Source organism: Rhamphochromis longiceps, linkage group LG7, assembly GCF_057381845.1.
Source record: "Rhamphochromis longiceps isolate RC_006_pf linkage group LG7, R_longiceps_female_GT1.1, whole genome shotgun sequence".
In the NCBI taxonomy this organism is placed as follows: Eukaryota; Metazoa; Chordata; class Actinopteri; order Cichliformes; family Cichlidae; genus Rhamphochromis; species Rhamphochromis longiceps.
In genome coordinates, this window is record NC_140563.1 from 31,360,161 (window position 1) to 31,380,628 (window position 20,468).

The window sequence follows — 20,468 nt, forward strand, 5'->3', positions numbered from 1 at the left end:
AAAAAGCCTATTTTAAACAAGGACACTAAAAATTAAAGGTCATGACTTTTCAACTGTCAGCTCTAAGAGAAATTGTAAGAAAAGGAAGGAAAAAAAAAAAAGTATTTTACACAACTTTTATAATGCACCCCTACCATCATAAGGTGACGCCAAAAGCCTGTTTGATGACTATGACTAAGCACATGTTACTAATTACTTAAGTGTTGAATTGTATGGCAAAAAGCTACCATAAAGTTGAGTGTACCAGTCTTAAAATAGTAAATACACAGCAACAAGTGACCACTGAGAGGTACAGGTAACATGTCATCACAACCAGTCTTGGTCATTTGAAAGTTGTTTGGGTTTAAACAGCTGCCACTGAATATCGCATAATACTTCTGATTTAAATGCAGTAAGTTCTGCCAAACTGATAATTGGCAGTTTAGCACACAAATATGATGATAAGCCCAATCGATCATCAGAAGATGTATGTGAGATTTATCAAAGAATTCCAGATGTACCAGAAAGTAGCATAAGAACAACCTCATTGACTTCTTACATCACAACGAGCTCATATATTTGGGCCTTTTAAACACTGGTAATCTAACAACAACAACAACAGAGTGCCAACTTAAACATTCATGATGACATACCAAGTGATGACCCCCTGGTAACTCCAGGAAGCGAGTGCTCAAATGCCAAAATTGCAGTTCCTCTAATGTCCACTTGAGGCTTCAAAAGCAAGTTAATCTCCCCCATCTCTCATGTTAAATGCCCAATTTTACAGTAGAAATAAACATGTTTTGGAGTCTGATACAAGAAAACTGTTTCAGTATCTGTCGAGTTTTTCAACCTTCATAACAAATGCACAACCATCACCTAGCTAACTGGAGCTTTTTTTAAAGCAGATTTGAGTGGTTAAAAAAGGGCAACAGGACTTCTTTAGGTTTCTTTAGCCATTTCATTTTTCATCCAGGAGGCTTTTCCAGTTCAAATTATGAGAAATGGCATGTGTCATTACCGTCACTGAGTCCAAAAGGTGGCACCTGTCTAAGACAAGTACTGTCAACTAGGGCTGCACGATTAATCGTTAGAAAATCGCGATCTCGATTCATACTTATGTGCGATCTCATTTCCAAATGACAACGATTTAAAAAAAAAAAAAAAAAAAAAAAAAAAAAAAAAAGACGGCGACGATTGTACCGCATTTTGATCCGGGACGTAATCTGCATGAAAACAAGCGCTCACTCTTCCTGCTCAACAAATGACAAGGGCGGAGCCTTATACCACGTGATACAGAAGCTGTGCCGTGTGATGCTAAAATTAGCAGGGAAAAAACAACGGAGAGCACGTCAGGGATGACGAGAAAGTGACAGGAGAAAATCCATCCCGGTCAACCACCCAAACATCAATAACGGGAACCTTATACAGCGCTTCCCTATACACGTCGAACTCCCGCAGGCACAAAGAAATTACGGAGGCTATCACTTATCACCTGACCAAAGATATGGCTCCCATCAACACTGTGCAAAACGAGGGATTTAGGAAAATGATCAACACCCTAGACAAACGCTACACAGTGCCGTCCCGCAACTGTTTTTCTATTGTTGCACTACCTGCTCTATACACGAAGTGTCGAGCAACAGTGGAGACGGAATTTCAAGCAGTACAACATTTTGCGGCAACAACAAAACCTGAGACATTTGTTGTTTTTATGTTTATTTATTGTTTTTATGTTCAGTCTCAACTGTTACGAAGTTGATGTGCAGCTAATAAGTGCAATAAATATTTATACTGGAAAAGAAAATCGTGAGAGAATCGTGATTCTCATTTTATGCAAAATCCTGCAGCCCTACTGTCAACTACTTTATTTTTAAGCACTCAAGACTACCATGACCTGCACAACTGAGAACCTATGCAGGCATTTTTAATGCAGTTACTGACAAATAATTTGGTTTTATCTGTGATTTATTATGGGCAACCACTATACTGCAAGTGTACCAGGAAGTAAGTATAACGATATTATTATGTCAGCAAAGTGAACTTGCAGGAAGTCTTCAAAAATCTTGTGTGGTTCAACATTCAAAGGTATTTAGCTGACAATGTAATAACAGAAACAGAGACGGCTGGAGATAGCAGACGGACAAAACTATCAAAATATGTAAATATTTTTTCAAAGATAAAGCAACAGATTAAAAAGCTGCTGTACAAGAAAAATAAATAAATAAATCTGTCTGCGAGGCCTTCACACTTACTTAGAAAAGATTGGCAAACAATCAAACTCAACTTCAGGAAAAAAAAATGAAAGAAAAAGAAGGAAAGTGCAACAGAAACGAGTCAGAGTGCTGTCGGTTACTGAATGTCTCTAAATACTGCAATACTCAGAATCCTCCGGGGTCGTGAAATCAGAGTTTTTTTGCATATTCACAACACTGCCATCAAGAATTCAATAAAGACTCACAGCAGTGCCTTCTGGGAGATTCAGTCGGCTTCTGTCTTAAAGATCACACGCAGTCATAATGCAACGATTACACTCAGTGATGTGATGTGGAAGCCCCGCCCACTAAGCAGCTCTTCCCTTTTGCAGGAAAGAAAGCAGCTTCTGTGCTCCACATCCAGGAAAGCTTTCGCTCTCGTTTTAGCTTCACCAGCTGATCTGCTGCCACAAATTTCATCTAGCTGAACTCGAGAACCGCTTACTGGCTTTTTGTTGGACTTGCAAGCAGAGCTCTGACTAAAACAACAGGATATGAGCACATTTCTGTATTTTTTAAGGCTAAAGTAGCAAAACATCTGCTGGTTCAAATATGCAAAATATAACCCAGATGTGTGCCTGTGACTCAGTGGCTGCCGAGGTCCACCTGTGCCAGCTGCCAGCTGTGTTTATGACTTCTGGGCCACATCTGGTGATTGCCAAATGCCAGAACTGAGCGACAAGAGGGCCAAACGTGGGCCAGAAAAAAGCTGATTTTTTTTTAGTTCAAAAGGAAAAAAAAAACAAAAAAAACCATCTTATAAGAAAGCTAATTTCATGCGAGCAAAGTGTATATTGAATATGTACGTTTTTGGTTTTTATTTTAATCACGTGTTACACACACCTCACAGCCAGCTGCATGTAGTGGCCTGTGTATTACTCCAGGACTCATTTCAGTGAAAATAAGCTTGTAATTTGTTGTCTGATTGCAAATAAGTGCGGTTTTCTATTAACACTTCTTATGTGTTATTGCTGTTTTTATTGTAAATTTGTTTGTTTTTTTCCTGAATTTTACATCACGTAACTAGGCCCTTTCATTTTTTTTCTTTCAATGGCCCGAATACAACCAAAATAAACTTTTCCACAGACAATTCAATGCTGGCGACTTGTTTTTGCTCCTTTCACTGGTGGGCTGTGAGTTTCAGATGGACAGCTGCAGGAAGGCTGTGACTACCACTCCCAGATAAAACCTTTTAGTGTTACAACAATGAACCAAAAAAAAGCTAATAAATTATAATAAAGATGTTGCTCTAATCGTAAGTCACGCTGATAGTGCAGGCCACCTGGTTGAATCCAACTTAACCATTATATGGTTTTGCTTGTGATGTCATACAGGTCAGCAGTGCTTGGAGCCTCCAGCTGTTGGCGGATTAACATGGAAACATCTGCAGCATGTAAATAAAACTGAGCGCTCAGCAGATCAGCAAATGTTTATATTTTCAATCTAAAGCAAAAAAGTACCTCACACTGGGGTCAGAGACGCTGTCCACCTCCTCTTTTCTTCTTTTTGTTGCTTGTTACAAGTGTTCGTTGTCACAGCAACAACATAACCATGAGTCCTGTACAGATAAACACTTTTGCATCATTTTTAAATGCTATTATTTCTCTCAGGCTTACTTCTCCTCCTCCTCCTCCTCCTCTTCTTCTTCTTCCTCCTCCTCTTTCTCTTTTCCTCCTTTGTCTCCCTGTGACACTTCTTTCTTTCCGTCCTCTTCTTCTTCACCTCCTCCATCTCCATCACCATCTGCCTCATCCTCTGCTTTTTTAGACTCTTCCTTGTCTCCTGTGCCCTTAAACAATTTAAATAAAACCCATTTTACTCATCACACAGAGGTATAAAGGTTTATTGGGTATGAAGTGCAATATATTCTTATAAACTTGGAAATCTATTGGAAATGAGCCAATCCATTAGTATAAATTAGTGTTCTTTGCAACCTTCTCAGTTTTCTTTTCAGTAAAATGCATGTTTCTTTTTGTTGTTTGCATTTTCTTTCTCAACTTTTATTCATTCTAAGGTTATTATAAATTTGCTAATTTTCTCCTGGAACTTTGACCCCTTTTTTCTCATAAATCTGTTTGTTTTCTCTTGTGAATTTTTTCATTAGACTTGCCAGTTTTTGTTAACGTAAATACATTTACTAATTGTTGTACAAATTCTGTAATTTCTTTCTTATAAATTGGCCATTTAACTTTTATTCTAAAATCTAACAAAATTAATAATGAACATTTATTTGTTATTAATTATTATTAACAATAAATAATTTTATCTTGTACATTTTTTTACACTTCACATAAGTGATTTTTTTCCTCTTAAATTTGCCAGTCCTTTAATTTAAATACATTTTCTAGCTTTTTTATGAACCAAGGTTTTTTTTTCATAAATCTACCTTTTGTTGTGTTGTAAATTTGCACATTTTTAAAAATATTTTCTCTCTCTTTTTTTGGCAAATGTTTGTAGTTTACTGTAAATTTGCCAGCTTTAGCAAACTTTTATTCCGTCTTGCAGATTAACGCGCAGATTTTTCCTGTTCAAGTTTTGAAAGCACATTTTTCTTTGATGTGAATACATTTGTCCCAAAAAATGATCGTCTGCAAAAAAAAATAATTTTTTTCCGGTATTTGCCAAAAAAGTGATTGCTCGTATAAATAACTTGCTGGTCTATAATATGTTAAATATATGTCAAATGAATCCCACAATGAATGATATCAAGTCATCCTGAGCCACTAACAACATTCCTGTAACAAGGCAGAAGCTACAATCAGTTTTTGGCAGTGACTTTTATATATTCTTTATTTATCCAGTAAAAAAAAAAAATCTCGTTGACATTAAAAATGTCTTTTGTAAGAGTAATCTGTCCAAGAGGAGACCAGATATTGCAACAAATATAATAATAGATCTGTAAACATATTTTAAGTGGACAAAAAGGACCGGATTGGTTATAATGTAAGTACAATAACAAAGATTTATAAAGATACTTAAAAAAATGTAATTTTAAAATTTTATATATAACCCCTTTGTAAACCTTGTTCACCGAAGTCTATTTACCAACATACGTAAAGATGTTGCACATAAAAAACACACGGAAACATTGGAAATTAGTTTTTGGCAGGCGGTCACGTTTTGGCACAACACCGCTCTTACATGAATTCTTTCAACTTTGTCTCATATACCTGCGCTTTTACCCAGAGGTAGCCCTGTTTGTTTTTTGCTCGTCTTTCCGTGTTTCTACAGAAGTACCTGCGCTCCTGTGTATGACGCAGGCGCTCAGGTGTACCTGCTTCACGCGGCTCCTCCTCCGGCTCGGGATGCGGGCCTTCATCCTCCGGGACAGCGCCAACAGCTTGTTGTGTCTCTGCCTCCTCTTCGCCTTCTCCGCGTCCTCTTTCCGCTTCTCCTCCGCGCGGTCCGAGTCCGACTCGTCCTGCCGCTGCAGCCGGCTCCTCTTCCTCGGCTGGACCATCCTCTTCGTGTGACTTCCGTCGTCATCTTCCTCATCGTCGTCGTCATCGTCGTCCTCTTCATCCTCGTCGCCGCGGCTAGACGACGAAGAGCTGTCGTCGCCTCTCAGGAAGGAGCGCTTCCTGCGGGTGACAGAGCGGCTGTCGTCGCTGGAGGTCCCCCCGGACTCGCTCCGGTCCCGGTCCTCCTGCTCGCTGTCGTCCTCAGGAGAGCTCTGGAAGTCGGACTGTGATCCGGAGGAGGAGGACGACGAGAAGGACCCTTCGTCACTGTCGTCCAGGATGGAGGCGGGCAGACCGATCTGCCGCTTCTTCGATGCGGCTACTTTGGTTTTCCGCATGGACGCGAACATTTTCCGCTTGTACAAACTCTCCATGTCTGCACGCGGTACCGGACAGTAGTGACATGAAACGGAAAAGCGACAGCAGAACCGGGCTCGGTGCACGCAGGCTAACGGCGCAGCTAGCCTCGCATTAACGACATGCTATTTATTCGCTGAAACACGCAACATGGCGCCTGAATTCATCTTCGTGCGGAATTATTTTGGAGTCTTTTCACATAAACGGACCGTTTGCAAACGTTACACTGAGAAAATCCGCGCTGAAAAGGTCACATTTAAAGGATTTTCAGTCCCTGAAAATGCCTGTGTGTTATTGTTGTGGCTTCTGCTTCTTCTCTAAAAATAACTACAGCACGCATTCGTACACACCGCCCCCTACGGCGAAGAGCAGGCGCTACACCTGCAAACTGAGCAGAAATTATCCTAGCACTCCTAACACTTTCCACTAAATAAAAAAAAATAGTCTGGGGAAAGAAAATTGTATACTAATAAAATAATAATATGAATCTATGAAAATAAATAAAATCTAAATCTACAGGAAGTGACTGTGGCTAACATCAATGTTAATTTTATTTATAGGTGTGGTCAGGTGTTTAAATACACTCCTCACGTTAGTTGTAAGCCACCTTCTAGTCTAAAGCACATTTTACCAAATATTAGTAGGGGTGTATGTAAATATTTGAGTCTGTATGTTTACTTTTGACCCTGTTGGGATAAGTTCAAATGTGTGCACCCAGTTCTTGTTTTTTAAAGTCCATCCATCCATTTGTTTCACTCCCTCATTCACACCTATGAGTTTTTAAAGTCATTAAAGATATATGCTGTATAATCATTCCACCCTAGAAAAAGAATTAATTAAAAGCCCAAAATTACCATGACTTTCATTCCCATGATGACTGTGTGGAAACCTATGACCACAACTGTAAATGTCACATTTCATTACATCTAAACTGAATAAGAGATTAATTAGGCTTCAGTCATATAGGTCACATTTGTAAACACAAACATTTGGAAGGCTGGGAGCATTTCGGATGTCACTGTGAGTCATTCAGACACCACCTTTTTAAAGTGGTGTTTTTGGTACATGTAGCTAGTTCACATGCCTTTGCCCTCATTATAAAAACAACACTGAAACTAAAAAAAAGCCCAAAACAAACAAAATAAAAAAGCTAAAGTGAAAATTTACTGATTGGAAACAAAAAGAAAAGAAAAGTACAAAACTGTTATGATTCTGTTATTTACACTACACATCTGTAAGAATGAAATCAAACATAATACAGGATAAAACAAATTCAGTGTACAGTTTCTCTTGTGATAGGTCTTTTTCTTTTACTTTATTACCTTTTTTTATTTTATTCTATTATTATTTTATTTATTTGGTTTAGGTTAAGGGAATAAAAACCCAGAGTGATCCTCCAAATATTTACTTGTAACATTTTGGCTCGTATAAGAAAAACTTGGACGTTTCTTATTCCAATCAATCCAAGTGGCGTCTCTCACTCATCCAGATCATTGCAGTCTAAAGGTCTTGAGATTAAAGCAACTGGACTTCTTGTTTAGGTTCTTGAAGACATTTTAGAAAGGTGTATTCAATTCTCCATGAAACGACTTCAAGTACCTGAAAGAGGTCGAGGTGCTGTTGACTCAAACACTTCAAATGCTGCTGAGTGTCTGTGAGACTGCTGAGGAGTTTTTCTTCTCCCCAAAGGCCTGAAAACACCAACAAATACAGCTTTAACAAAAGAAACGAGCTCTACGGTGGAACCTTCAGTGAGATTTTAATCCTAATTTGATTTAAAAACAGGTTTGTTTGTATCATGAAACATTCCTCGAGTCTTCCTTTCATCTCTGCACAGACACACAAGAACAGAGGACCTCCGTTAGGTCCCCAGTCAGGACTTCTGTGCTAGAAGCGTGCTCAGTTTGATTTTCCCGTCCATGGAGGCTGTCAGGCAGGTGCCGCAGTCCACTGCTGAGCACCAGTCGACGGTCACCACTGGTGCTTTATGCCCCCCCAGTGACAGCACCCTCTCCAGAGCTGACTCCCCACTGGCCAGCTGGAAGAGAGGGGACCAGGAAATTTTTTAAAATACAAAACACATTTAAAGCATTAAAGAATGCTTGCTTACTTACTTACAGACAGACATGAAGGTGTACTCACTCTGTATATGAGTCCACCGGAGCTAGAACAGGTCAGGACGTGTTGACCTTCAGAGTCAAACGTGAAGAGTCGACCTCGAGGGACTTGAACCTGAACAAGAAGTATATCACCAAGTTAGAAAAAAGCACCCCAAATTGTTTACTTTGGTGATTTTACTTCTTTGAACTATAAAAAATGTTTTCTTATGAACAGAGTTTAATTTGCTTTGTAGAATTCAATGTTTTCTAGCGAGCTTTGGTCATGAAATCAAATGAAGTGCTGTCTTGAAAATTAACCAGCAGGTCTGCTTACTTGTTTGTAGCCGCTGTACCCCGACAGGACGAAGGGCCCGGTGGCGTCCTGAGGTAAAATCTGCTCCGACTGCTTAACCCCACAGCGATGGATGTTCCACTGGATAAACTGCATGCACACACACACACACACACACACACACACACACACACACACACACACACACACACACACACACACACACACACACTTTCTTGACTTTCCTGAGTAACATAAGGAGAACAGACGGAGCTACACTAGTTCTGGCTTTCACGCACCTTGCCATCTTCTCCGATGCTGAAGACGGTATTTTCATCATAGCTGAACTCCACACTGTAAACTTCCCCATCATGAGCTCTCCAGCTCATCGCGCTCTCATACCGCTGCATATCTACAGAAGACAGAGGACAGAAATGTATTTAACTTACTTGGGTTTTGGTAAGTGACAGCAAAGAGGCCACAGATTAATCCTCCTTGAAAATAATCTTTGGATGAATCGAGTATGAACGCAGACCAAACAGTCTGATGACTCCGTCAGCGGCTCCAGTCACCAGCAGGTTTCCATTGTGATTGAAGGCTGTGCAGTTTATGGCTACTGGTTCTGGCTCCAAAGAGAACTGGAGCTGAAAGACAGAAAGTCAGAACATTATGCTACAGGCAGGAAATAAAAAGAGCAGTTTAACTAGTTTAACTGTAACTGTCAAGGAAACTGAATTGGAGCTCATAGGCAGGCACATAACAGAGGAAAAGTTGAGTTAATACCCAAACCTTTCTTGGAAACAGGTTTCAGGTTTGCCAGAGCAGTCAGGTAGCCTGTTTAAAATGTGCAAACACAGTTTAAGCAGCACCTATAGGGCTGAAGTGCCAAAAACTGCAGCTCTAATCATGTCCACTGGAGGCTCACTCTAGCAGTGAATCAGTCCCATAGACCAGGGGTAGCAAACTCCAGGCCTCGAGAGCCAATGTCCTGCAGGTTTTAGATAACACCCTGGGTCAACACACCTGAATCAAATGATTAGTTAATTACCGAGCTTCTGGAGAACTTCAAGACATGTTGGGGAGGTAATTTAGCGATTTAAATCAGCTGTGATGGATCAAGGACACATCTAAAACCTGCAGGACACCGGCTCTCGAGGCCTGGAGTTTGCCACCCCTGCCATAGAACCTTTTTGGCGTAAAACGTCCAGCTTTACAGGAGAAATAAATACATTTACAGCCTGCTAAAAAGCAGTTTTGCCTCTAAAGGTCATAACACTACTGTGTATGAATGTGTTTATACATAAACCATTTTGACCCCCATTGCAGCTTAAAATTAAGGGTGTGGCCACTTTGATTAACACATGGTTGCCCTCTGAGCTGCTAGCTCCCTGAGGCTTCACGTCAGCTACCTGAACTGGACGCCTTGACTCAGTCTGTGCAGTTGGAGTTTATATTGCTCCAGTTTTCTGCTACAGCTGGGGTTTTAAATACACATTCTTTAAACCCAGTGGTTCCTGTTCCTGGTCTTGGACTGATGTGCAGACATATTAGCTAAATGATCAGTTAACCACCTGCTGTTTGACAGTCTTGGTGTCCCATAGCAGCAGCTGACCAGACACCGTTATGGGAAGTCGAGGAGCAGACTCGCCACTTCCAGATCGACTGTGAGCTGCAGCTGAACAGACGAATGATGAACCGCTGGGGCTGCAGGCTAAAGACAAGATACTGAAAGGCAGAAAAATACATTCTCATATGGAGATGACCTCGACTGTTGAAGACACAGTAAATCTAGTTTATGGACGTAGTTCCATTCAATTTGTAATGTAATTATAATGTAATAAAATAAAAGAGCACCGCCCATTTTAGCTCCATCACTATCGGATGGGTTAACATTAATTTTGGCACATAACAACATTACTGATACTGAAACATAACCACGTTTGGATCAGATTTTCAGTTTAGCGCTCCATAAAAACTTCTGAGTTCCTGAGCTGCAGCTTTTAGACACTTTTTTTGTCTCAGCAAGGAGGCACTTTCATGCAATACAAAGCCAACAAAGAGGCAGAAATTGGTCCTAATTATGTTAGTGAGGAGCTCCAGGGTGCAGGTTTACCGTGGATGAGCCTCGTCGATGTTCATCTCATAGAGATTCTTCTTGGCTTCCGTATCATACAACCGTACTGTGCCAACGCCGCTGCCTAATAACAACTGATCACACACACATGCAAACATACATTTTACTGTTGGACAGATGTGTTTGGTGTATCAACTAGGTCACAAGCAACCTTGGGGTTTAGGCTTAGGGTTGGGTTTTTGTTTTGACTAGTGCTAAATAGGCAAATATCAAGGAACTAAGAGATTTTACCTTTCAAATTAAGTCTTGCAAATTAATTTTGGCAGTGCAATTGTTCTGTATGCATTGCACTAGAGACAACTGTCTGAAAACAAGTAACGAAATCCTAACCGTAACGTTAGGTGGATCATTGGTGACCTAGTGCATGGTAAAATGTTACCTTATCAGAATATTTATAAAATCAATGTATCTGAAAGTAAACACTGCTACCAGTCGGTCTGGTTTGGTGGCCCACTCCAGAGACATTAGAGGAGATTTGGACATGATGGTGGCTTTGGTCTGCATGATGGGGTTGAACGACCACACCTGACGGAGTAGGAGGGGCAGAGGAAGAAGTCTTTCATGAGTTTTCCTGTCAGTATATGCTGTTAGAATACCGTAGCTTGAAGACTATGAAATGCAGGTTTACCTTGATGACTCCGTCAACATCCAAGCTAGCGACACGGCGACCAGAACAGTCAACCCTTGAAAACAAGCGAAGGGCAACAGAAAGAAAAAAAAAACTAATTAAGGCTGAGTTTTTGTTTTTATCCTTAAAGTGGGTGAATTGTGACAGACAGACCTGCAGTGCATGATGGATGAGTGGTGTTCTCCGTACTCCTCCTGGCTGAGTTTAATGAAGGGAGGTTCCTCTTGGCTTGCACCGCAGCTTCTGCTGTTTGAGGAATCGGTAGGTTCACTTGAGGACTCAATGGGAGGCTCCACCTCCCCCAGCTCCCCTTTCTTCTCTGATGTCTGAAGATAACACATGAAAGGGCTCACCAGACCAAAAAATTATTGTCTTCCAGCATACTAATTCAAAGTGCAGGTTGACCACTCGCAAAACTGTTTGAACATAGCTGACCTTTACCTCCACAGGTAAGGTAAGACTAAGGGCATCGCATTTGTTGCATATCTAAAGGATGCAACTATACCTGTGGTGGTGGTTTGGAGAAAAGCTCCTTCCTCTCCTTCTCATGATCTTGGATTCTTTTGTGTCTCGAATTCTGGTTCCCTGACTGGTTTGTAGACAGCTGGGACTGGGAGCTCACTGGTTCACTGGTTGATGACTGGGTAGATGCTGGCTTCACCTCCTTAACTTGGCCTGCTTCTTTAGATTTCACAGGCTAAAAAAGATGGAAATGATTACAACCGTAGATGTAGAAAACTGGAACACGAGTGCAGCTTGCTATTACTCTCTGAGGGAATGATTTTCAAACTTTGTGGTAGAAAATAATTAAAATATCAAATTCATTACCCAATATTTATTATACTAATGGACACACCCAATGAACCCAATCAAGCCTCGATCCTGAATCAGTGTGAAGTTTAGTCTGCTGCAGAGTCCTTAACAGACATCTCTTATTGGACAGGTTGGTTACCGCCCATTGTACATCATGAATCTTTGCCATTTCCTATCCATTTTCTATCACTAATCTGGGTCCAGATCACATTGGTAGTATAAGCAAAGATGCCTAGGCCTCCCTTACTCCTGACTTCAGCTTTTTTTGTATCTTCCCAAGCCAATTAAAAGACTTGACCTCTCTGGTGTGTCCTGGATCTGTGTTGGGAGTCTCCTGTGTGTGCCTGACACACCTCACATAAGAGGTGTCCAAATCTCCCCAACTAAGTTCCAACAGGAACAAGTCTGACTTGTTACTGACAATACAATCCAAGCTCTTACAACAGTTGTACATGTTGCCAAATAGCCCATAACAACAACCAGATACCCCATACATTTGACTATGTAGACTGCTAGGCCAACATTAGAAACTAGCATCAAAGTCCAACTAGTTAGAGACATTTCTTTATTAGGGTTTGTTAGTCTTTATCATCTTCCTGATGAGATGGTAACTCAGAAGAAGGTATACTGTCCCAAGTACCAAATTTCTAAAGTGAAGGGTCTTTCACTTTCCATATACAATCATCAGCTTTTGAACATAAGATGACCTGTCTCTGACTCACTAGTTGCAAAAAACCCAATTTTGTTAAAAAAAACAACCATCCAGTCTGTGAGTCAAGGTCTTTTTTTAAATCTGTGAATTTGGCAATTCCTTGTGCTCACCTGATTACTCAGTGGGTCCTTCCTGCCCATTGCTGCCTGGCTTGGTGAGGACCCAGAGATGGCTTGCATTGGTTTCCCTGGGGCTCGTCTGCCTTGTGGTAGGAATGTTGAGAAGAAGTTTCTGGTAGGGGTGGTGGCAGTGCTGACAGCTCGCTGGCTCGTCACTAAGTCCCTACAAAGAGAATAAAAGAAAGGAAGTTTTAAAACAGCATACTACTACAGTGAATCCAAGCAAAGAGACCACAGCTATCAGCAAATGCCATTGCCATGAAAGGGTATGAGTTTTGCGACAATTTTTGGATAGTTAAAGTGAGCACAATAAACACCAGAACCCAAGATATCATACTGGCTATGCCGACTTGTCTTGATCACATAATTGCCATCTCTTCCTTTTTAAGCACATGATGAACATGCATCTAGCATTTATCCTTTTGCACTGCTCACTTGTCCAGTTGGGTGAACATTCGCTGGTGGACAGGTGTCCACATGTGTAAACTGACTGGTCTACAGCTATACACGTCCATTTTCAACAAGTAGAGCTGCACTATGTGTGTTCTGACACTTTCTGACAAAAAGTAGCATCAAGGTCTTCAATGATTTGTAGCTCTTTGCCAGCAAGCCTTTCGACCCCATGAGCATCAATAGTTCGTGGGGTTTCAATGACCGTGCTGCTGGTTCGCCGGTTGCTGTTCATTGGACTTATAGAGCAGTTCTCACTATGAAGCAACAACACTGTTTGCACCATATCAAAACAAAGGTGTGACAGGCCATTTCTGTCCAGTCTTGCTATGACTTTCCAAAAGAGACCTCTATAAATGGACCAATCACTATCAAAGATACTTAGGTCATTAAAACTTTTATATTTTCAGTAAGTAAAAAATAAGGTTAGACTTTTGACTGCCTAAAAAACTTCTTTTTTTCTACCCTTACTACTATGCTTACCAGTTGGTTTTTCAATTTTGAAGAATTTTTCTAATTCTCTTCATAACCGTGCGTGAGATTTTAGTGTATTGAGACACAAATCCCCTTGTTTCAGTAAGGGAATCCAACATAAAACTGCCAAATCAAAGATGCAGAGCTGTGGTGACCGCTTCTGACAAGGGCACAGACGAAAGTAGCTTTTTTTGAGGAAGGGGGGGTTGGCCCAAAAACCTATGTGCAGTCTGAGATCCTCAGCCAAAGATGTGTTGCTTCTTCCTGTGAATAGGTGGGAGACATAGTCTTTGTTGCCAGGGCTCCTTTGCTTCCTGGTAGAGATCTTTATTGGTCCCCAGGCTTCTCAGTTACTCAGAATCAAGTGGGGTATCGTGGCTTTGTTATCAGTGATCTCTGGTCAAGATCTTTTTGGGTCTACTGTATTTTAGTTACTCCAAAAAAGTAGAAAATCAAGTCAGTGCTCCCTGGTAAAAGTCTTCATAAATCCACTTCAGAACCACGAGGATTTTGCTTCACCGGTTAGCACTGCTGCCTCACAGCAAGAACGCCCTGGGTTCAAATCCACCATCTGGTTGCAGGCTTTCTGTGCGGAGTTCCAGTTTATATGTTCTTCCAGTATCTGCGTGGGTTTTCTCCAGGAATTCTGGCTTCCTCCTGGAGTCCAAAAACATGCATGGAATTAGGTTAATTGGTAATGCAAAAACCTTAGGTATGAATGTGAGTATGAATTGTTGTCCGTCTCTCTGTGTTGGTCCTGGGACAGTCTGGCTGCCTTTCCAGAGTTAACCCCACCTCTTGCCCTGTGGCACTATGGCAGCTGGGACAGGCTTTAGCACAGCCACGACCTTGAACTGGATAAGCAGAAGAAAATGAATGGATCCAAGGGCTTCTTGTTAGAGGTCTTCTTCAGTCCACTTCAGAACCAAATGGGTCACCATGTGTTTGTTGTCAAGACCATTTTTGTGTATAATACTTGGTGGGTGTGGTTTATCACCATCATGCATTGAATTATTCATTTGAAGAGGAAATAATGAATGTGTAATTGTCTAACAACACTTACTGCAAAAGTTAGGTTGCCTTATCATCAGCCATCATCAGCCAACTAACCTCTTAGCATCCATTAAAATAAAAAGTGTGTTGAGTTTGGGTTTTTTCTGGGTCCATTTCAGATCGGGTCCAACATCGATTCAAGCCCCGTCAACGATCCAGATGAGGAGCTTTAACTAACTTCTTAAAAGATACTTCTGTCAATCACATTTTTTTAGAGTATTTTAAAGTTTATTGGGGAAGTGTATTTGCTGGCCCAGTCTATCGATCGCCTGGAAGTTTAACAAAAAAAAAAAAAAAAAAAAAAAAAAAAAAAAAAAATGGCTCAATGGAACAATTCATCAGGTGAATTGTTTATTGTGAAACATCAACCGCATTACAGCACACAGTTTAAATACTGCAACAGCATAAATATTTTGGCATTTTTGGCAACAATACGTTAGCTAAAATATGGTTTTAAATAGTTTTTTTTATATGGATAAATATAAAATAACTCAGTTTTGTTTGATTTAAAGTGCCTGAATATGAAAATATGAGGTTACGTCATTTATTAAATAAATACTGTCACAAAAAGTGCAACAACCTTAGTTGTCATTTAGGCCTGAACCATGCTAACATCAGTCCATGTTCATTCTGTGCTTTGTGTTAAAATGTAACTTAAGAAAACAAAATAAAAACAAACGAAACCACAAAGCTGCAATGGATAAAAATCTTGATTAATATTTTAAGGTTTAAGATGGCTGCCATCTGCAACTCACAGCACAAAACACATTAAGAGTTTCAAAGTGATAAATACAAGCACAATACGCCAGTTTTTCCATAAAAATACTAAAGCATGGCATTAATTTTAGAAATGAGCTGACTATTGATGGTTAAAAGCATCATGATGTTGGCAGTGTTTAAAAATGGACAGAATGGCAGCCATCTTTGCTGTGGTTAGTCATCAGTAAAGACAGTGATGTTAGTCTCTCACAGCTCAGTGTCTCCCAGTCGGTCCATGTTCTGGACGTATGTCGGCAGCTTGTGGTGGATCATCTCATCTCTATCCCTCTGATCCCGGCTCTCCGTCTGCAGGGCGAACAGCTGGCGAAGATACAGCAGACAGGTCAGACGTCTACCCTGACTACAGCTTAGCATGGAGCACATCACATTTTAAAACTTTGTTTCATGAAAAAACTTTTACACTTAGTCTTTGTTTTTAAGTACTAGTGTCCAACTTTTTGTTAGTTCAAAAATGGAATAAACCAATCACATGGCAGCGACTCAGTGCAATTAAGCACGTAGACACGGTCAAGACGACCGGCAGAAGTTCAAACAAAGCATCGGAATCGGGAACAAATGGGATTTAACTGACTCTGAATGTGGCGTGGTTGGTGGTGCCAGGTTGATCTACTGCGATTTTCCCACGCAACCTCTATCTCTAGGGTTTACAGAGAATGGGATGAAGAGTAGAAAATATCCTCTGAGTGGCTTTTCTCAATCGAAATGTCTTGCTTAGGTCAGTGCCTCAGCTACATCAAGCCGATAGGAAGGTGTGGAGATTATTTTCTAGGCACACTTTTGGCCCAATGAGTAACAACTAAATGTCACAGCCTACCTGAGCATTGCTGTCAACCATTTCCGCAAGCACAATGTAACATTTTACAATTGATGTTTTGGGACAATTTGCTATGTTCCAAAGTTCAAATCATCTCAAACTGATTTCTTTAACAGGACAATGAGTTCACTATACTAAATGGCCTCCACAGTCACTTGATATCCACCTAACAGAGGACATTTGTCAAATATTCCATGAAGAATTTAAGTGATTCTGAAGGCAAAAGGGGGTTCAATGGAGTACGGTGTACCTAATAAAGTGGCACGGAGTGGTGGCCAAATCATGGGATTAATACAGTGAGAATTAATAGGATTTGATTTGATTTTAATTAGTAAACAGAACTTTTGGAAACCCATTGAAATTAATTTTTAAGCTAAATAATGAGACTTAATTTGCATGGCGGGTGATTAAAAGTAAACGACGGGATCAGTTGTAGCTTTTTTGAACAAATCTACATTTGCATTATTCATGCAAAATTGATTTAATTTAAAATGAAATGCACTCTCTCACCAGCTGACGGAGCTGTTCGTTCTCCTCCATCAGGCAGGTCATCTTCTGGACTTCAGCATCGAAGCTGAGGAGGACAGGCTGAGGTGGGAAACAAGTTAAGGACTGAAAACTGAATTCCAGCAGATCAGTGCGGCCGCCTCTAAATTGTCAGAGCATGTTGAATATTAAGGCTGGCTGTGTGTTTCAAACTCAAGGATATGCATACACTGGAAGAGCACCGACAGGAAGTTATGCAGTGAAACCAGGAAGGTGTCAGACCACTGGCGGGAGAAGTACTGACAGAAGGCGGAGTTCTGCTCAGGGGAGGAGATAAATGGCAGGATGAACCAATCACGCCACTCAGCCTGACCCTGCAGCTCTGACGCCTGCTTCTGGAAAAACTCCTGAGTCTTCTCCAGGTTTCCTTTCTGGAAGGACGAGATAGATTTTTAAATCTTTGTTTCAGAAACACGCAGCAGGATGTCTGATTTCTCCATGAGGTGATACCTGCACGGTGTTGATGATGTAGTATCTGTACAGGCTGATCCTCAGCTTGTTGACGGTGGATCTGTAAACATCCTCGAGTCTGCTGAACAGACGTTTATCCAGGTAGAGCCAATATTCCTTCAGACCAGCCAGGTCAAAGCTCTGGACAAACTGCTGCAGCTGATCGATGATTTTATCCACCTGCACAGCACAAAAATAATGAAAAGTTATTCAGTGTCCTTTTTCTGCTGAAAGAAGAAACGTCTTCAAAAACCTGAAATAGCAGCTTTTTTCGTTAACCCTTCACACCATTGCAAGCTCCTTTCTCCAACTTCCAGATGATGTGACTATTTTACTGTGAGGCTGTGAGGAAACAGAAATACATCAAACAACGTTTCTGCCAGCCATACCCTGAAGCCTTTCTCCTTGTCAGCTTTTATGTCGTTGTCCAGATGTTTCAGAGTGTTGGTGAAGCCACGGTAGATCAGATACTCCCTCACATGCTCATCTGTCCTTTCCACTGCAGAGCCCATGGTGACCTCTGACCCTACAGGGAACAAGTCAGCGTTTATTATGATTATTCAGTTTGTGTCTACTGTAGTCATTTGGTTCTTTGAAAGTATAAAGACAGAGACATTTAACTTCAGGTTTTAAGATTATTTCTTACATACACATTTATACAAGTATAATATCCAGCACTCTGGCTGTACACAAATAAAGAAGAAGACATAAACACAAGAATTCCAATCAACTTTTTCTTTTAATATTAGCTGACAGACATTCAAACCATTGATCTCACCGAGTAGCTGAGTAATGTGTAGGTAGTGGGTGGTGTGGGCTTTAGCAGTCTGATGGCATGAAGATCAAAGCTTCTCCATATTGTTTCTGTGCTGGCAGCATATAAACAGCACACAGTAGTGTCTCCCCAATGGCAGTCAGCTGTTAGGGTGGCTGGAAGAATCTCCCGCGATCCTCTCGGCTCTAGATCTGCATCATCTGAAGTACACATCCTCTTCTCTCAGCTGAATCAACTACCCTCCTGATGGATAAGTGGTCATGCCCAGGGAATGATGCACCCTTCCCAGAAGTGCAGAGATTCCTAAGCGCCCTGAGCAGGAGTTTGAAGTAATTTAATCGCATGAGGTTGTAGAAGCCTTGATGGGATTTCTTCAGCAGGGTGTTACTTGAAGTTATCCACTTTCTCTACCTAGGCCTGATTTATACTGAGAGGGTAGAATAATACTCTGCTGTTTTTTCATGGTCCCCTCGGTTTCCTGAGTTCAGCTCAAAGTTGCTCTCCTTATACCAGGTGAAAGGTGGTTGATTTCATACCAGTGGGCAGATGCATTATTATTTGAGAACAGTCCTGCTCTCGGCACATAATTTTATGGAGCTCCAGTGCTGAGGGTGAGAGGAAGGAACCATTTGTGGCCTGTCAGCCAGCCAGGAAACTGATCATGCACCTGCACAGGTGCACAGGGATTTCTTTTTTTTTTTTTTTTTGCAGGGGGGGGGTGCCTGAAGGGGGCTATTTTTGGTACATTAGTTTACAACCTCTGCTAATACTGAGGTTACTAAGTGTGCAGATACATTTTCTTCAGAATAAAAGTCTATAAACATCACTGCATGAAAATGTTTAGAAATAAGGTAGATGAAGAAAGGATTCAGACCACCTTAAAGTTTCCGCACATTATTTTAAGCAGACAGAATGTTCTCTTTTTCACCGCTACTCAGTATAAAGTTCCTACACATTTTAGTAGATTAAGCGGACCTATTTTCCTTATTTCTAGTCATCTCGCCACAGAATTTCTGTTTACAGAAGACAGCCAATCAGAAGAAAGGTGGCTTAAAGTAGGAGGAGCTAAAGCAGGTTGTTTGAGACAAGTGACATGAAACAGTAGACAGTAAAATTAAAAAAGGATTATTTTGAGCTGTGAAACAGGCAGAGCTACTTGAGTAAATGTATTTAGTTACTGTATGTCAGCGATTATTTAACAGACTTCAAAACACTGACATCACAATATTAACATGACAATCTAACCCACTTAATGTCACTTTTCTCAACTAAAGGATGAAGAAGGTAAAAGGTAATATTGCTCAATTTCTTTTTAAACTTCAGTAGCGTTCACTCCATTAGCAATAATTCACCTAAAACACTTCCTCTTCATGCACTGACCGCTAACTTAAAACAACATTAGATCACCGTTATGCATCCACAGCGGGACGTCGACAGTTATAAAAAAGAAAAAAGAAAGTGTACTTTAGATCCTTAAAAGTCTGAAGCAGAATATAAAGTATCATTTTTGTAAATGTAACCGTTTTATTTGGATTTCCTCCACCGCTTTTTGTTGCTAAAAACACTTCGGCCAGACTCTATTTGAAAATCTCTTTAATTGGTACACACGGCAAATGTAAGTTTAAACTCAGATTCACAATCCATCCCAGCAAACATCAAACGATGTCAACATTGACTGATTTCAGAAAATGTATTATTGTAAATCTGAAGAGACACAGGAACTGCAGTTAGCTTCATTTTAGCATCAAGTGTGCCACCAGAACAATCGACTGGAACACGTTACAATCACTATTACACAAAATCTCTCACATTAAACAGGCCAAATGCAGGCAGAATTAACAGTCATTATGCTATAACATAATAAATCATAAAATCACGTCTTAACATTTACGTACCTCGGAGGAGAATCCAGATTATTTTAAATGAAGCAAATTTAAGGCGAAGTTTGGCTTGGTCTTTTCTTTGGTTTCAGCACCATGAAAGTGAACCGTCACCACCCAGAAACAGAATTGCACTTTTTTAGATCCATGAATCTTCAGAGCACAAAGCTGCTCTTCCGTCTTATTGTGAAAACTAAATGTTTACAACAACAAAGAGAAAGAAAACTCTCTTCCTGCTCTATTTTTCCTCCTGACAGTCATGTGATGAGCTAACGTATAACGCAGCCACACACTGCGCATCCTGCGCGCCCTCTATCGGTCAGCACGTCTCAATACACCTGTGCCGGATATACCAGCTGTTACCTGCAAAAATGTTACAAAGAATGTAGCATTTTTG

The 20,468-nt window shown here is 40.6% G+C and overlaps 2 protein-coding genes across 5 annotated transcripts; both read right to left on the bottom strand.

Moving 5' to 3' along the window:
• Positions 1-1,089: 1,089 nt before the first annotated feature.
• LOC146665631 (uncharacterized) lies at positions 1,090-6,362 on the bottom strand. Of its 3 annotated transcripts, none has more exons than XR_014912637.1 (3): positions 5,509-6,362; positions 3,695-4,023; positions 1,090-3,592 (listed from the first exon to the last, which is right to left on the bottom strand). XR_014912637.1 is itself a non-coding variant. In XM_085413366.1 (2 exons), exons 1-2 carry the CDS (start codon positions 6,067-6,069, stop codon positions 3,847-3,849), a joined length of 738 nt encoding a protein of 245 aa, XP_085269492.1. In that variant the 5' UTR covers positions 6,070-6,362; the 3' UTR covers positions 1,090-3,846. The 3 variants fall into 3 exon arrangements, 1 of the variants encoding a protein (XP_085269492.1); XR_014912636.1 differs by having other exon boundaries at positions 1,090-3,618; XM_085413366.1 differs by having other exon boundaries at positions 1,090-4,023.
• Positions 6,363-7,122: 760 nt separating this feature from the next.
• Positions 7,123-20,340, bottom strand: wdr91 (WD repeat domain 91). Of its 2 annotated transcripts, XM_085413357.1 has the most exons (19): positions 20,087-20,340; positions 18,195-18,503; positions 17,806-17,942; positions 17,417-17,596; positions 17,130-17,337; positions 16,931-17,013; positions 15,797-15,906; positions 12,841-13,012; positions 11,711-11,902; positions 11,359-11,531; positions 11,206-11,260; positions 11,007-11,102; positions 10,557-10,651; positions 10,015-10,168; positions 8,979-9,087; positions 8,743-8,855; positions 8,486-8,593; positions 8,195-8,284; positions 7,123-8,090 (listed from the first exon to the last, which is right to left on the bottom strand). In XM_085413357.1, exons 3-19 carry the CDS (start codon positions 17,926-17,928, stop codon positions 7,926-7,928), a joined length of 2,226 nt encoding a protein of 741 aa, XP_085269483.1. In that variant the 5' UTR covers positions 17,929-17,942; positions 18,195-18,503; positions 20,087-20,340; the 3' UTR covers positions 7,123-7,925. The 2 variants fall into 2 exon arrangements, with proteins under 2 accessions (XP_085269483.1, XP_085269482.1); XM_085413356.1 differs by lacking the exon at positions 18,195-18,503 and having other exon boundaries at positions 7,126-8,090; positions 20,087-20,339.
• Between the last annotated feature and the right edge of the window lie 128 nt (positions 20,341-20,468).

Bases quoted from the DNA above. Each gene is read 5' to 3' on its own strand.
- LOC146665631 (XM_085413366.1), bottom strand. From the start codon at position 6,069: ATGGAGAGTTTGTACAAGCGGAAAATGTTCGCGTCCATGCGGAAAACC. The intron at 4,024-5,508 runs GTACACCTGAGC...AAATTGTTTAAG, and splicing joins GGAGGAGCCGCGTGAAGCAG to GGCACAGGAGACAAGGAAGA.
- wdr91 (XM_085413357.1), bottom strand. From the start codon at position 17,928: ATGGGCTCTGCAGTGGAAAGGACAGATGAGCATGTGAGGGAGTATCTG. The intron at 17,597-17,805 runs GTATGGCTGGCA...TGTGCTGTGCAG, and splicing joins ACAAGGAGAAAGGCTTCAGG to GTGGATAAAATCATCGATCA. The intron at 8,856-8,978 runs GTCTGCGTTCAT...TGTCTTCTGTAG, and splicing joins CGGAGTCATCAGACTGTTTG to ATATGCAGCGGTATGAGAGC.